The sequence below is a fragment of the Rhodofomes roseus genome, assembly GCF_022264815.1.
Source record: "Rhodofomes roseus strain CIRM-BRFM 1785 chromosome Unknown C8Q71scaffold_20, whole genome shotgun sequence".
In the NCBI taxonomy this organism is placed as follows: domain Eukaryota; kingdom Fungi; phylum Basidiomycota; class Agaricomycetes; order Polyporales; family Fomitopsidaceae; genus Rhodofomes; species Rhodofomes roseus.
In genome coordinates, this window is record NW_025952976.1 from 439,413 (window position 1) to 453,452 (window position 14,040).

Sequence of the window (14,040 nt, forward strand, 5' to 3'; positions counted from 1 at the left end):
AATATATCTCAATTGGCACAACGTATCAGCGCAGTGCATTGCTTCTGAACACTTCACTTTCCGTCCTTTCTAGCAATCGCGTTTCGAACAGGGCCACGCTAATGCGTCGCCTTCGTTGTTGCATTCGATCTTATACACAGGGACATATGCCAGTCGTCTTCCGAAGTTCGAACTGAGGACCCTAGTCCTTCTTCCTCCACTCGTAGTACCAGAACGACGCGTTGTCCTTGGGGTTGGTCTTGGCGACGATAGACAAGATGCGGCTGACAGCCTCTTCCGGCGTGAATGCTTTGAGACTTGTGAACGCCTCCTGCCAGTGGACACGCGCGATCTCTGTTGTATCGGCAGGATCGGCTCGTACGACAGGTACCGCCGTCAGTATAGTGCATGTAATAACCTAAACTCCTTACCTTTCTCCACGGCGGTTGCCCGCGTGTCGACGAGCCCAAGTCTCAGGCTTATGGTCACGACGGTGAAGCCCTCCGGCTCAAGTACTTGGTGGCTACCAGGTGCTCGGCGGCTTTTGTCGTGGTGTACGCGGCCATGCCTGGGATACGTATGCCCCAAGCGAACTCTGATGTCGCGCCCCCCGAGCCAATGATAGCTATATTTTTCGCAGAACCATTGTGGAGGAGAGGCAGGAAGGCGTTGAAATCATCGCGTGCTGTGAGGTATACCCAGACGCCAGGGTCAGCGGTAGCGCATCATGTATCACCTTGGACGAACAGTACAGTCCCTACGATGGACCATACTCAGGCTGCGCAGTCATAGCCCAAGTTTGGTTTGGACTCCCCGCAGTGCGGTAGGCCCTTCCGTTTGCAGAGTTCAATACCACAAAGATTATACATTCTGCATCCAGCCTTGGTACAACAAGATTATAAATACTTCACTGATCACCACCCGCCCTCGCGCTCACCCTCCTGCTTGCCCTGGTCGTACGAGTTCTCGACGCCGTCGCCGAACCGTTCGACGCCTTCGACCTACAGCACATCAGACGGCCATCCCGCGGCGGAAGCTCAGACGAGACACGAACCTTCCTCGCAGCCCAGCCGATCGCACCGCCGATCGCATCCACGACGCCCTCGCCGACGTCCTTCACGTCGCGCTCCGCCGAGCCGACCTTCCCGCGCGCACCCATCAGCGTCCAACATGCAACATCCAGGCCCGACAGGCCGCGAGCGGAACGCACCTCGTCGCCCGCCCAGCGCGCGGCGTTGTACGGCGCGTCCTCGACGCCCCGGACGGCCTCGCGCCCAAAGTTGTCCACATCCTGGCGCGCGTCGCGGCCGAACTGGTCAAAGTCCTGACGCGTCTCCCGCCCGAACTGGTCAACGTCCTGGCGCGTCTCCCGCCCGAACTGGTCAAAGCCCTGGCGCGTCTCCCGCCCGAAGGCGTCCGCGTCCTCGCGCGCGTCCCGGAAGTCCTGGCGCGTGTCGCGGTACTCGTCGCGCACGTCGTTGTCGAAGCGGCGCACGTCGCCCTCGGCGCCGCCGACCTGGATGCGGGATCGGTCAGATCTGCTCGATCGGGGGATTGGGGAGGGCTCAGAGGCGCACCTGGCGGCCGGTCCAGTTGGCGGCATTGTCGAAGTCGCGGTCCATGGTGGTGTGGTGTGTGCTGGGTAGATGAGATGGGGAGTGCAGGGCGGGGTACTGTATATGATTGACGGGACCGGGCACTGCACGTCGCCGCCGCCAAGACTTTGTTGACGCGCCAAGTAGGTAACGATCGCGTCCGCCACAAGCGCGCCTTGACCGCGAGTGGCCAGCCCAACGCCAACCTGTCTGTCTGACCTGTGACTAGCTTTTGGGAGCTGGCGCGCTGCGACCAAGGTATCATTTACGGTTTGACTATCGTACACACGAGTTCCAAGCACTTCCTTCGACACACTTTCGTAGAGCCACACTACATGCATCCCGGCCGCCCAGATGTCTCAATCCAGCCTCCAGACTCAGCTGCGACGCGCTCACCACCCACCCTGCTGCTCGCCCTGCTGCACACCCTGGTCGTACGAGTTGTCGACGCCCCGATCAAAGTTCTCGACGTCCCTGACACCATCCCCGATATCCTGGCCGACATCCCTCACATCATGCACCGCATCCCCGGCCTAAGCACCGGCATCAGCCTCCACGTCTGAAAATATGGCAGCTGATACGAGTACGCAGACGCACCTGGTCGCCGGACCAACGCGCGGCGTCATCGGGCGCATCGACGACGTCCTGGACGCCCCGGTCGAACGCGTTGTCGACCGAGTTGTCAAAGCGCTGCACGTCGCCCTCGGCACTCCCGACCTAGCACACCATCCACCGGTGAGTCCCTCTGTGTCGCCCAGGGAGCCGCTGCACGCGCACCTGCTGGCCGCTCCAGTTTGCGGCGTTGTCGAAGTCGCCCATGGTGCCCTGGTACTAGCGGTGTCGGTTAGAGGACGGTGGATCTAGTAGGATCTTGGAGATGGTGAGAGACAGAAGGTAAGAGTGCTGTGTCACTTGTACGCGCGGCCGCGCTGCCTGTAGAGGTAGGGCTATTCATAGTCGCGACGTCATAATGGCTATAAACGTCCTCAGACAGACACGACTCCTTGTTTTGCGCGGCCCTGTTTTGCCTGTGCTCTGTGCGTGCCGCGCGTTGCAGTGATAATTTACCCGAAGACGTTCGCCGGGTCCAAGTCGGTGAGCCAGCAATATTGCTGCGCTGGAGCAACGTTCGAGCTCGACGCACGCGACTGCAAGCTAGCAATGTTATCCACCTCCATCCAGCGCTCTAACGACGAACGTGCAGAACCCATAGCCGCCAACCACCTCAAACGTCACGCCCATTTACAAAATGGACTTGAATTCTTTACGCGGTTCTGCGCAAGTCGAGTCTCCCAGCCTCCGGCCACGCACGACCGACCAGCGGCGATCGACGGCGGTGGGTTAACCGGTGTGTATGTCTGTGTGCCCTCATACCTTGCGTTCTCCGAGATATGTCATCCGCGAGTCGTGTCAATGATCGCCCCGCGATCTGGACTCTGAGAAGAGGGGTGTTGTAGTACTTGGCGCCCGAGGACATACCCCGCAAGCCGCGATCCAAATTCGAGAGCCCAGACCGTCGAGGCAGGCTGATCCGGATTCGATCTGTGACGAGGCGTGGCAGATGGGGGTGGTGGCGAAAAGGTCTGGGTTTGCGTTGCGTTGGATGATGAACGGGCGAGGTCCTCGATAATGTGCTGGACCATCGCAGTGGCCCGGTCCAACTCTCGACGCGGTACGTGGGTCGTGAGAGGAAGTTTCTATTCCAATGTTTGCTCAGGCTCTGCTCAGGCTCTAGCGCATATATCATCCGCAAGCGTGAGATACAGGTGGATAATTCTCTTGGATAGACACGCACAGTACTACTCAACAAGTTTGCCTCTGCTTTGATATTTGAGGACCAGAGTCTTGGGCGAGCGAAGCCGATCATTCTCAAACGCAAAGTCCGCGGTACCGGTAGTCATAAGAACAGGTTTGACCGATGAGAAATGCGCTGCAGGGCGAATACGACAGTGTCGAACAGCATCTCGATGCAGCTTGAACGTTGGGGAGTAACAAAATCCATCTACGGATTCGTTGTCCACGATGAGGATTTGAAGTGACTACAAGTTGAGACTCGGGCGGCAACAGACTGCCAGACTTGAACGAAAATCAGGATCCGATCTCACACCCAACATGCGCAGTCTGCGTTACCCTGTACGACCGGCTTCAATCTACATCGCTGTAAATCAGCAATATCTCACCGTATTATATTACACTCACACATGAGGGAAGTGATCGTAGTCCAGCCTCACGACCGTCGGATTTATTTGCCCCACACAAGGCCTCACACGGTTGCCAGAATAGGAGGACAATTTTGATTCGCAGCGACAGAGTCCAAACAGAATCGCAGGCGAATGACCCTTTTTGTGTTCATATCACTGCCACTGCCGCCTTGTGTATTGACACCCGAGTTACACGAGGTCCGCACACCTCGCTGTTCGAGGTTTTGTACGTCACAAATCCGTGTGGTACCAATCCAGAGCCGACTTTCCGGTGTGCCAGGCAGCGAGCCTATCAAAGGGGGATGTCGGACATCGCGGTCGGTGTCCCCACCCTGCGGCGGTACAACATTAATGCCACGACGTGCGACGGAAGTTCCGATGACGCTAAATGCAGAAATGTCGAAACTGCATGAAGGTGTAGATCCGGCGCGTTCGATAGGCAGACCATAGACAGAATAGGACCGCGCCGTGAACGTCGTAGCCTTCACTGGAAAGGGACATCGCAGGAACCGACGATTTATCGCCGTATGCAGAAGCAGGTTGACAACATCACTGTAAATCATTCAGATCTCATCGCATTGCACTCACACAAGAGAAGAATCGTCAATTCACTCACTGCTGTGGCGTTGCAGGCTGTGTTCAGGTCTAACACTGTCGGACACCGGTCAGGAAGGTAGGCAGTCTCTGATTAGCGGAGACTAATACAGCGGTTCAAGAACGTCGTGGACCTGTATGTCAACGATATTGAGATGTCAGTGCTTAACAGTGAGGCGTCGGGTCAAGAAAGATGATGAACACCACGCTCGGTGTTGCCAACCTGCGATGATGGCCAGTAACACGGCATGCGGCAAACTTGGAGAAGACTATGTCCAATGTAACGTAACACAGGATATATTGTACGTGTGCGTGTTATTGGTGGTCCCTTGGAGCGAGTCAGTTATCGTGAACATGGGGAAGACCGTTCCGACAATTGCCAACCGGGACATACGGAGGAGGGTCGAGTTCAATGTCCTACGCCACGTACCACTTTGCGTAGGTCAATACTGTCAAGTGGACCTGTAACGCCCGTTAGGGCGACGCGCTACCGCTCACCGGGTGCTACGTCCTGGCGGCCTTACGCCAGAATGAACACAAAATGCCAGGGGTGGATGGGGCCGCGATTGAATAGATCACTGTAGCCTGAGGTCTACGGTCGATCGCGCGGACAGGGTGACACGCCTCTACACTGGACCGTGTTCACATGATTCGCACACCACGAGTGGCCTACGGACGGACCTGCGGAGCCACAGTGAGTGGGGATGGGCCCACAGAGGAAGGTGTTGTGAAACGACGCACGTCACCATAATCACGGGGCCCATCGAGCGTCGTCACCGACTCTCACATGCGCACAATCGCCCGACGGCCGCACATGCGCCGTGCCTTCCCACCGGCGAGCTCAGTGCAACGCCGGTGGTAGTCCGGCACTTCCGTGGGCCTGCGGCGTGTCTGGCGGTGAGCACTTGTGGCGGTATGGTGACATAGTCGCGCAGGAAAGGGATAGAGCACGTACCAGTCCACGTATATCAGTGAAATCCGAAGCACGCACGCTCCACGGTGAGAGCGAACTTTCATGCTCACGCATGGTAGAGCTTTTGGGCTGCAGGCCCACGTCATTCCCGTCATGATATAATCATTGAATGTGAAGACGTGAATTCTGGAAAGGCTCCGGAGCAATGACAGCAGCTTGGACCAAGCTTGGACCGTCACAAGTTCGATGTTGTTCCCGTCTTCCCTTGTCGGGGTCAGGCGCCCCGGCGGTGATGCCACTGTCGGTAGGATACCGTTTCCGCCGGCCTTGTAACCCATGTCAATGTCACGCACCAGCATAACGACGCCAATAATCACCGGGAATAAATGTCGCAGGCGTGACGGACGAGTCTGCGGGGCTCGATGGACGTCGAGCCGACACCGCGTCTGTCGAACAAAAGCTTGATCAGGCTGCAGACTTCCGCAGAAGCGAAACGAGCGTATCACCCACACCGCACTCTGGATCAATCACATCCACCAAGACGATGGCACACCCATACCGGGCGATGTCGACTCGACGCCCCGAGGGAAGTCGCATTCAATTCGAATTGCGACGTGATACATGCATCACCGAGATCTTGCGAAGGCTGGAGGACAATGGCAGGCCGTCCATTGTCCGCCCAAGATGGCAGTTTCGGTGCGATCGAGAAGGCGCGAAGATTCCAAGCATGGACGGTGGTCGCGACTGCGGCGGGCGCCATACGGTGGCAGGCATGGAAGCGGCGCGCCCGCGCGGGGCACAGATCTCGGAGATCTGCTGCCCCTGGCTGCCTGTGCTTCTGTGATCTGTGATCGAAGCGATGTGTGTCCATTTACGGTACACCGTGAAGGTACTTGCACGAGCGAGGGCAGTTCAATAGCACTACAGCTTCACAGTCGGCTATGATAAATGAGTACCTGCATGACAGTGCTGCGCCTGTGGAGGGGGGCGCATTCCGAACAGCCTGGACAGCCCGGTGTCAGCCATCATTATACTAGTGGACTGACAAGTACAGTAGCTCTCGGACAGTTTGGACGTATAGGGGAGCTATAGCGATGATGAATACACGACGAGCGATCCATGCGATCCATTGCGCGAATTGATGCTTATCCGAAGGGTAGTGCCGTATCGTCCACCTACGACATGACCGTAATTGGTCCCATGTGTCACGTATACCGCAGGCTGTCAAAGAATCGACCCTCACTTGCCCACCGTATGGACATTCGCGGATGATTCTGTGAAGAGCGCAATCAGAGCTAGTGGCCGGCGAAGAGGCGGCCCAAAGCGGTGGATTGGTCATGTTCTCACTAACCATCGCTCAACTCTGTCTAGCGCCAAGTGGTGTTCTCAGTCAGCCTTGACCGTCGCAAGCTTGACTGGCAGGGTTCTCGGACACGTCGGGTCGGCGTCGGCGTCGGCGCATCAGCCTAAGGCGCGCATCCCAAGTCAGCGGTGAAAAATAACGTTCAGACACTAGAAACATCCTAGAATTTCGGGATGATGCAAAACGCGCCTGCGTGCAGGATCTGGGGGACGGTCTTGAGTCTTCGCCTGGACTTCGCGCGCGGAGCGTGCGTGATCGCGTCTGGCGCGAAATAGGCTTTAGCATGCGTTCGCGGCCACTGCGTGACGCGGTCTAGGCCTGCGCCTGTGTTTGCGCAGTGACGGGGTCGCAGACTCAGAGTCACACAGGCTCACATCATCGTCCTCATTCGCATCGCGACCCGCCCTCCCGGTCCACGCGCGATCTGTCACCATCGTCACCGCGTCACCTCGTTACACAATCTCAAAACAGAGCGCACGCGTCATGCCGCCGGGCGATGATGCGAGTTTCCGGCCCTCCGGTCCCATTCCCGTCCACTTTTAGACATGCGCAGCGGACTCCAAATTTCCAACCAACTTACAAACGTCGTCACTGACGGATACGGTGACGACCCCGACGTGACGCTGCCGGATCAGCAGAGTGCGTCTCCATCCGTCCGGGCTTCGAAGGCTTGAGACGGGCGACACGCTCGCCCCAGCTGACTCGTCCGTCTCGCCGGGCCACAGCGCCTACGGGCGGCAGGCGCCGGGCGTGACGCGAACGCGTCGCATCACGCCATCCGCGGGCGACGTCACGCGGCGGGCAGCGTGCGCCCCGACCAAGCCCCGACGGACGGAACGACGCGCGCACTCTATCCGTATCGGGACACCGGGGGTCTGTCGCCATGCGACGCGGACGTGGGTGGACAGAAAGGGTGCGGTTGATCGTTCCCCGCGCTCGAGGACCTGTCTGGGGACAGCTGGGGACGCCTCGGTCCTGGCTTGGCTCGGTCGTGCCTCGCTCGGTCGCGGCGACTGTGAGGGGAAATGACGATGCGTGACTCTGGGATTGTACGGAGGGATTTACAATGGTATTATTAGGAGAAGAGCACGCACGCCACTTGTGTATTGCACCGAACTCTCGGCAGGAGCACGGGTCGCACCAAATGCCAATCATGACGAAGTCGTCTCTGCTCATTCACATCCATACGTCGAAGGAATGAAGGCATAGTCGCACCAAATGCAGTTTTCGCGATCCCTGATCGCCCCGAGCTGATAGAGGGCCCGTCTTCCTGGATCGCAGGAGCGCACTGGAACAGGCCGAGATAGAGCGCAGTGACATAATTGTCCGAGAATGGAGGATTCGCGCGGTTTATCGCTCCGGGAGTAATGCAGCAGAAAGATTATCACCAAGAGCAGCCAGGGAGAACCGTCTGGAGGTAGAGCGGGACGTGCGAGACAGCTGGGTTGGGTGGCAGCCGCTGCTGACGGACAGGAGCGGAGCAGGTGCGCTGGCGAGTACGGGCAGCATCCGCATCAGAGAAGCGGCGCGAGAAGACAAGCGCAGCACGGAGGATGGGCCCATCAGTGGGCGAGCGATGTACGTGCGTTGTCCATATCAGCTGCGAAGACGCGGGGTGGCGTCGTACGCATGCGGCAATTGCGCCATGTTGCTCGCGGGGACGTGCGCGGTCCCATTCCGAAATAGTGTCAATTGACGTATGCATGCGCCGGCTTGCATGGATCTGCACACATTCCCAAGCAGGGCCTGCGAGGTGGCTGGCGCACGCCATCGCGCGATTGCGTCCGACGCGGTGCTACCCCGGGCGAGGAGACGCGCGCGAAATAGGCAGTGGTGAGGCCAATGTGCGCAGAGACGGGCGAGCCGCCTGAGCGACGAGAGGCCGGACGAAGCACGCGTGCGGTCCGATGTCTGGCGACAGGGGAGGGGGTGCACGGGTGACCGGGGCGCCAAGCAGCATCAGGGGACGGCCTGGCTGCGACTGGGATGGTACACCGGCTGCGAAGATGGGTCGGGGCGTCTGGAATACACGTTGGCCGGGAAAGAATGGGACGGCGTGCGTGCTGGAACGGAGGCGGCGCACGCGGGGACGGACAATGGCAGACCCAAAATGAAACGTGCGTCTCCGAGTGGCTCCCGCCGGCCGGCGTGACGCGCGTGACGGGCATCCCAAACGGGCAGATGCCGAGGGCGGGGACTGTGACAGCGAGCGTCACGAAAAGCGAGTCAAGTGAGAATTTGGTGCCTCGATCGCCTTCACACCTTCACAAGATCCCTTTATATTCCTTTGTCTGCATGCGCCCTGCCACAAGACGCCCCCCAGCCGCGTATAAGACCGCCGTCGTCGCGCCGTCCTGTCTTCCTTCCCGCCGCCATCCACGACCTCCTCGCTGCACGCCTGCTCCCATGTACGAGGAAGTCTGCCTCCTCTGCGGCCGGCCAGTTACCGTCGACGGGTGCGTTCCCCGCGCTCTGTTGCCCTCCTGTACTGACCAGCTTCTATTACGTTACCTCCACAGACGCGCATACTGCAGCGACGAGTGCGAGAGCCTTGACACGACCTCGCCCTCCATCTCCACCTCCTCCAGTGCCTACGCCTCGCCGTACCTCCGCTCAAACAATGGCCCAAGCAGCCTTGTCGACGTCCCGGCTCTCGTGTCGTCTGCCATCGGTCGGTCACTCCATCCCGGCACCGCGTCAAAGCACAAGAGCCGCCATTCCATCTCTTCGTCCTCGACGTCGTCCGCTATCTGGTCTGTCTCCACGGAGGAGGAGGATGAGCTTGCTAGCGCCGGTCCGGACGAAGAGTTGCTGGGTAGTGCCGTCTACGGTGCCGAAGGTGCAAAGTCTGCAGATCCTCTACTCTATCCGTATCCGCCACGCGGCCAAGGGCTCTCTTACGCCCGACGCCCATCTGGTACCAACCAGCGCTCGACCATTCCGACATTGAACCGACATGCATCGGCGACTTCGAGTCCCTTCGCGGGCAGCACAGGCTCGCCGCGCAGCGCACCCCCGCCCTACTCGCCCACCGAGGAAGAGTTCCCTGATGTCCCACAGACGTCGACGTCTACACGCTCCGCAGGCTTGCTCGGGCGCCCGAGGCGCAACAGGAACAGCTTTGCCAGCGACCCTTCCAGCGAGCAGGAGGCCGACCCCGAGACCATCACCTCCAAGCCCAAACGCAACAGAGCCAGTCTGCCTGCGTACTTTTCCCTCCTGACGACGTCAACCTCGTCGCCGACGCCGCCACGCGCACAGCGGACGCCCTCCTCGCTGCAGACTCTCACAGCAATCACGCGGTCGTTCCAATCATCACCTCCCACACCCCGTGTTGCGGCCCATCCCGTCCTTGATCCTGTCACGGCGTTCTCCCAGGTGCACGCAAAGCCTCAGCCTAGCCCCAGCGAGGCACCGCAGCGCGGCCGCGGTCGCAAGCGTGACTCGGAGGCGCGCTCGGCATCGAGCCGTCGGTCGACACAGCGCTCTCCTCCGCGTCAATCGCGGCCGCGCGCCTCGCACTCGCGTTCACCGCCCCCCTGTGCGCACCGTCGTGGACACATCGGCCCGCAGGCCCGCGCGCGCTTGGACAGCATCGAGAAGGTCGCGGACTGGATGTCCAGCAGCCCTGCCGTGCCCATGCGGGGGCGGGCGCTCACCCGCCGCAACTCTTCGCCGCCGGTGAAACCCAGGTTGGACGCCATGCTTGGAGAGGCAACCGAGGAGGACGATATCGCGGCCGTGCGGGAGGTGCTCGCGAGGAGTCTCCACTTCCACCCTGAACACGACGATGTCTATGTCGCTAACCGGGACCGTAGGGGCCGGCGGCGACCTGATGAGTTGGACTCGGCCCCTCTTGGCGTCGACAACTACCGTGCACCAGGGTACGGTGGTGGTCGCAGCGGCTTGATGTCGCGCGAGCGAGAACGTGGGCGGACTTTCGTGCGGCACTAGTGGTCGCCGGTCCCTCGCTCTCTCTTCACGCCTCATCACGAACGAACGCCGACGGAAAATCACGACTGGACCTATGCACGACTCATCTCACCGATACCAGCACCGCTCATCCCTCTGTATAGACGCAATATGTTCGCCTTCTTGTCTCCGCCGCAAAATCTCTGGCACCGCCTGCCTGCCCGCTTCCGCACTCATCTCCGCATTGTCTCCCCGCTCCTCGCATCCGCAGCCCATCTATCGTCGGTATCTCAACATATCCTGTGCAGGCCCACCTCCCCACTTTTTCTCTGCTCCAACTCCAAAACGCCTGTCTTCCACACCGTCGTGACCGTGCATCTATTTGCTTCGAATGCATAGCGACGCCTGGCTGGAACGATGCTCGCGAGGTTATCACCGTCGCCCCTTGGTCGCCCCTATCTCCGCCTGGGCAGGGGTGCAGACTCGCCGGCGCCGGTGGTTCCCTATCTATGTATCTATTCGACGCATTCGATGCCTGCCCCAGCGCTTCCCCTCTTCGCGAAGGGATCTGGTGGGGAGGGCGGCGGCAGTCGCGTTTAGGTTCGGGTTCGGTTGGCGTTGACCCCACTTTCTAGCTTCACGCTTGCGTTCTGGCTCAAAATGATCTGCGCCTATTCGTCTTCTTCATTCGCTTATGCCGTTTCTTTCGAATCTATGCTGTACGTGTCAAGCAGTCCATACCACTTCCATTTCACATCGCAAAATGGGGTTTGTTGCTCTTCCACTTCACCGGTAGCACATGTCTGTTCGGCCTTCTCTCCTCACTCGTCGTTAAAAACCCGTCACGTTCACATACATACGTATACAATATCTCACGGTATCTAAGCACCTTGCATCGTCGCATTGCTCTCCCATATCACACCACATCACCGCCCACTCCCGCACTCGCCCCCATCTCCTTGACAGTTGCAGTCACAGTTACCAGCGAAGCAGAAATGTATCCCCGTGTAATAACAGTAGCGATCTATGCCCTGTGTAATCGACCTGTTGGGACAGAATACCCTTGTATCTTCACTGTGTGATGCGCTCTTACATAGGCCCTCTGCAGACTGCCATAGTTGCCGCTGTCCGTCCGTTTTGAGCATGCATGTCACGTCCTGTGCTAATGGATTTTAGTCTAGTTTGGTTTCAGCGGCATATGCGATGTGGCGGCTTGGAAGGTCTTGGGCGTGCAGATGACCGGGTGGCCTGATCGTGGCAGCTGAATGGACTTCTAGCTCTGTGACGGGGTGAGTGCGGGAATCGCTCGCGCTGGCGGGCTGAGTCTGAAGGAACGTCTCTGACTGGAAGTCCGGCCTGCGAGTGTGCGGTGTGATTGGGCGGCGGGAGCGGAGATGGATGCACAGGATGTGTGGACGAGAACGAGCGGAGGGTTCGCGAAGACGGACGGAAGCGTCACGGGGAGGCCGGCGGGGTGGATGCTGGGCCCGTGCGCGTAAAGCTTGTTTTCGGCGTGTCGGCGAGAGGTGTTGAGTTCTGTGAGGCGATGGTGTGCCTGTGGGAGGGCCTTACGTTGGCGATCTGTGCGTGTATGTGCGCGATGTGCACTGTATCGGCGTGCTATGGATCAATCAAGTCATCCCGGGAAACGCGGGTCCGCATGGAGGAGCTATGAAGAGCGATAGCGCCTTAGACGTGCCTGCCTCGAGCTCTCTGCTGCTCCAGTCTCGTACGAGTCCCCGTTGCGCTCGAATGTTTCACTTGGTCACGGACGGACGAGATGCGTCGTCTGTGAACCCGTGGAACCCTCGGCAACATCTTCAGGTGTCTTCATCTCTGAGTGATCACACCCTCGAGGATGGCCGCGTGTTCTCACCCAGCGGAATCATAAATAATATTTTCATGGACTCACAGGTTGTGACCGCTCGCCGCGTGTTCGACGCCACGAAGTGACGGAGCCGGACTTGGAGAAGGCGCCAAAGCATCGGGGGTCCCAGTTGCATGTGTACCGTGCGCATGCGGCCTTGTATGTTTCTCTGTACGCGTACGGACCTGGCGAGGCTCGACCCAGTCTGGAAAACGCGTTGGAGGCCCGTCGGAGTGTTCGTCAATGCACAACTGCGGAAAGCCAGACATGCTCCAACGTCACATTTGTTTTGGGAAAACGTTTGGCCCCCCTCAGCCTCTGAGTCGTCCAGAGAATTGGAACGGTTTGTCCGTATCCACAGGTGCACCTGGATGACAGGCTAATGACATCGAGGGCCAACCGCCGGATCAAACGCTGTGTTCTGTCTCCTTCGAAACCTAAACTTCAGCTAACGTGCGAATGAGAGCCAACGCACGAGATGTGTGACTTGCAAATGCGTGCATTCAGCAGCAAGGCGTGTGAGCCGTGACCGTCTCATGTTACACTGCCATCCGTCGCGACGACAGCGTTGCAACGCATGTGAATCTGCATGAGGCTGGTCGTATAGGTGACGAGGGTCGCCACGCGTTGACCGTAGGCCTGCATCATGAGGATAATCCGGAGCGGAGTGCGATCAGCCAAATTGTCCAAAGCCTGGGCCTACCATCCACTCGGTACCGCAACCGTATCAATAGTAAGAGGAGACGGGAACTGGTATGCGGCTGTGAGTCTGGAGTAAGAAATGCTGAGAGCGCGGATTGTTCACCGACATAACTTAGCCAAGACATAGCGCCGGGTGTAACTTGAAGGCCATTGGCGCTTGCGCGGCGCTCGTTTTCCTGTCACGGCTACTCGGTCCGACGAGTTTCTCGAACTCATTTTGTAGATTGAAGTCATGTAAAGCAGTTGTAAAGCGCACACTTCCTGAGAGCGAGGATCTAAGAATCATTTAATGCTCGTAGTGACCAAATCGGGATTGGTTGGGTGGCGATTCAACTGAGATCCAAGCCCGATCTGATGTCAGATTTGGCAGGTGGTGCTTCAGTAGGCGCTGGTTTAGGTGCCTCAACCGTGACGCCTCTTGACGCGACGGACTGCTTAAACTTGAAGCTGGTGTGCTTGAATATGCCTGTGGTGAGTAGATTTATATCAAATTTTAGCTATCCCAGTTGACTGACATGTCGAAGCGTCAGCGGCATAGAAGATGAATAACTCTTGCAACGATCCCGTGGGCACATGCTTGCTTTGCCGATACGGTGTCTGAGAGAGGCGAGGCACGAGCCGATCGCAGACTTGAGTAAGTACCGTAGTGTTGCGCGCTCACTGTCCTCCTCCAGAAGCACTGTACAGCTTTCGCAAAGCTTCGGTCGCTTATCAACCACCCAGTATCTGCTAAGTCAAGCCGTGTCGGACGCCGCAGGCAAGCATACTTACCCACATCCATTTGGCTCGACACGATTCCCGTGATGAATGAAACTGTGACAGTGGGCCCGCCCGCCCGCACACTGGCAGTTCGTCTGTCGCTCCACAGGTCCCGTAGGTTGCTTTTGGGTCGAGCAGCCCGGAGGGCTGCGCCC

General features: G+C 58.7%; 4 protein-coding genes across 4 annotated transcripts; 1 reads left to right on the forward strand and 3 right to left on the reverse strand.

Annotated features, from left to right (window-relative positions):
• Positions 1-181: 181 nt before the first annotated feature.
• On the reverse strand, positions 182-1,601 carry C8Q71DRAFT_860764 (uncharacterized protein; the record flags this gene model as incomplete). Its single annotated transcript, XM_047927824.1, has 4 exons — positions 182-333; positions 917-980; positions 1,034-1,495; positions 1,557-1,601. 4 exons carry the CDS (start codon positions 1,599-1,601, stop codon positions 182-184), a joined length of 723 nt encoding a protein of 240 aa, XP_047775772.1.
• Positions 1,602-1,966: 365 nt separating this feature from the next.
• Positions 1,967-2,393, reverse strand: C8Q71DRAFT_860765 (uncharacterized protein; the record flags this gene model as incomplete). The annotated part of the gene is made up of 3 exons (XM_047927825.1): positions 1,967-2,107; positions 2,172-2,291; positions 2,352-2,393. The coding sequence occupies 3 exons, from the start codon at positions 2,391-2,393 to the stop codon at positions 1,967-1,969; spliced, it is 303 nt and encodes a 100-aa protein (XP_047775773.1).
• A 2,571-nt stretch (positions 2,394-4,964) lies between these two features.
• Positions 4,965-6,185, reverse strand: C8Q71DRAFT_247392 (uncharacterized protein). Its single transcript, XM_047917284.1, has 4 exons — positions 5,793-6,185; positions 5,660-5,728; positions 5,111-5,608; positions 4,965-5,050 (listed from the first exon to the last, which is right to left on the reverse strand). Exons 1-3 carry the CDS (start codon positions 5,877-5,879, stop codon positions 5,153-5,155), a joined length of 612 nt encoding a protein of 203 aa, XP_047775774.1. The 5' UTR covers positions 5,880-6,185; the 3' UTR covers positions 4,965-5,050; positions 5,111-5,152.
• Positions 6,186-9,051: 2,866 nt separating this feature from the next.
• Positions 9,052-10,599, forward strand: C8Q71DRAFT_726099 (uncharacterized protein; the record flags this gene model as incomplete). The annotated part of the gene is made up of 2 exons (XM_047921743.1): positions 9,052-9,101; positions 9,165-10,599. 2 exons carry the CDS (start codon positions 9,052-9,054, stop codon positions 10,597-10,599), a joined length of 1,485 nt encoding a protein of 494 aa, XP_047775775.1.
• Between the last annotated feature and the right edge of the window lie 3,441 nt (positions 10,600-14,040).

Excerpts from the sequence above, each read along its gene's own strand:
- C8Q71DRAFT_247392 (XM_047917284.1), bottom strand. The coding sequence starts at position 5,879 with ATGCGACTTCCCTCGGGGCGTCGAGTCGACATCGCCCGGTATGGGTGT. Across the intron at positions 5,729-5,792 it reads TGATTGATCCAGAGTGCGGT|ACGCGGTGTCGGCTCGACGT; the intron begins GTGGGTGATACG and ends TTTGTTCGACAG. Across the intron at positions 5,609-5,659 it reads GCCTGCGACATTTATTCCCG|GCCGGCGGAAACGGTATCCT; the intron begins GTGATTATTGGC and ends ATGGGTTACAAG.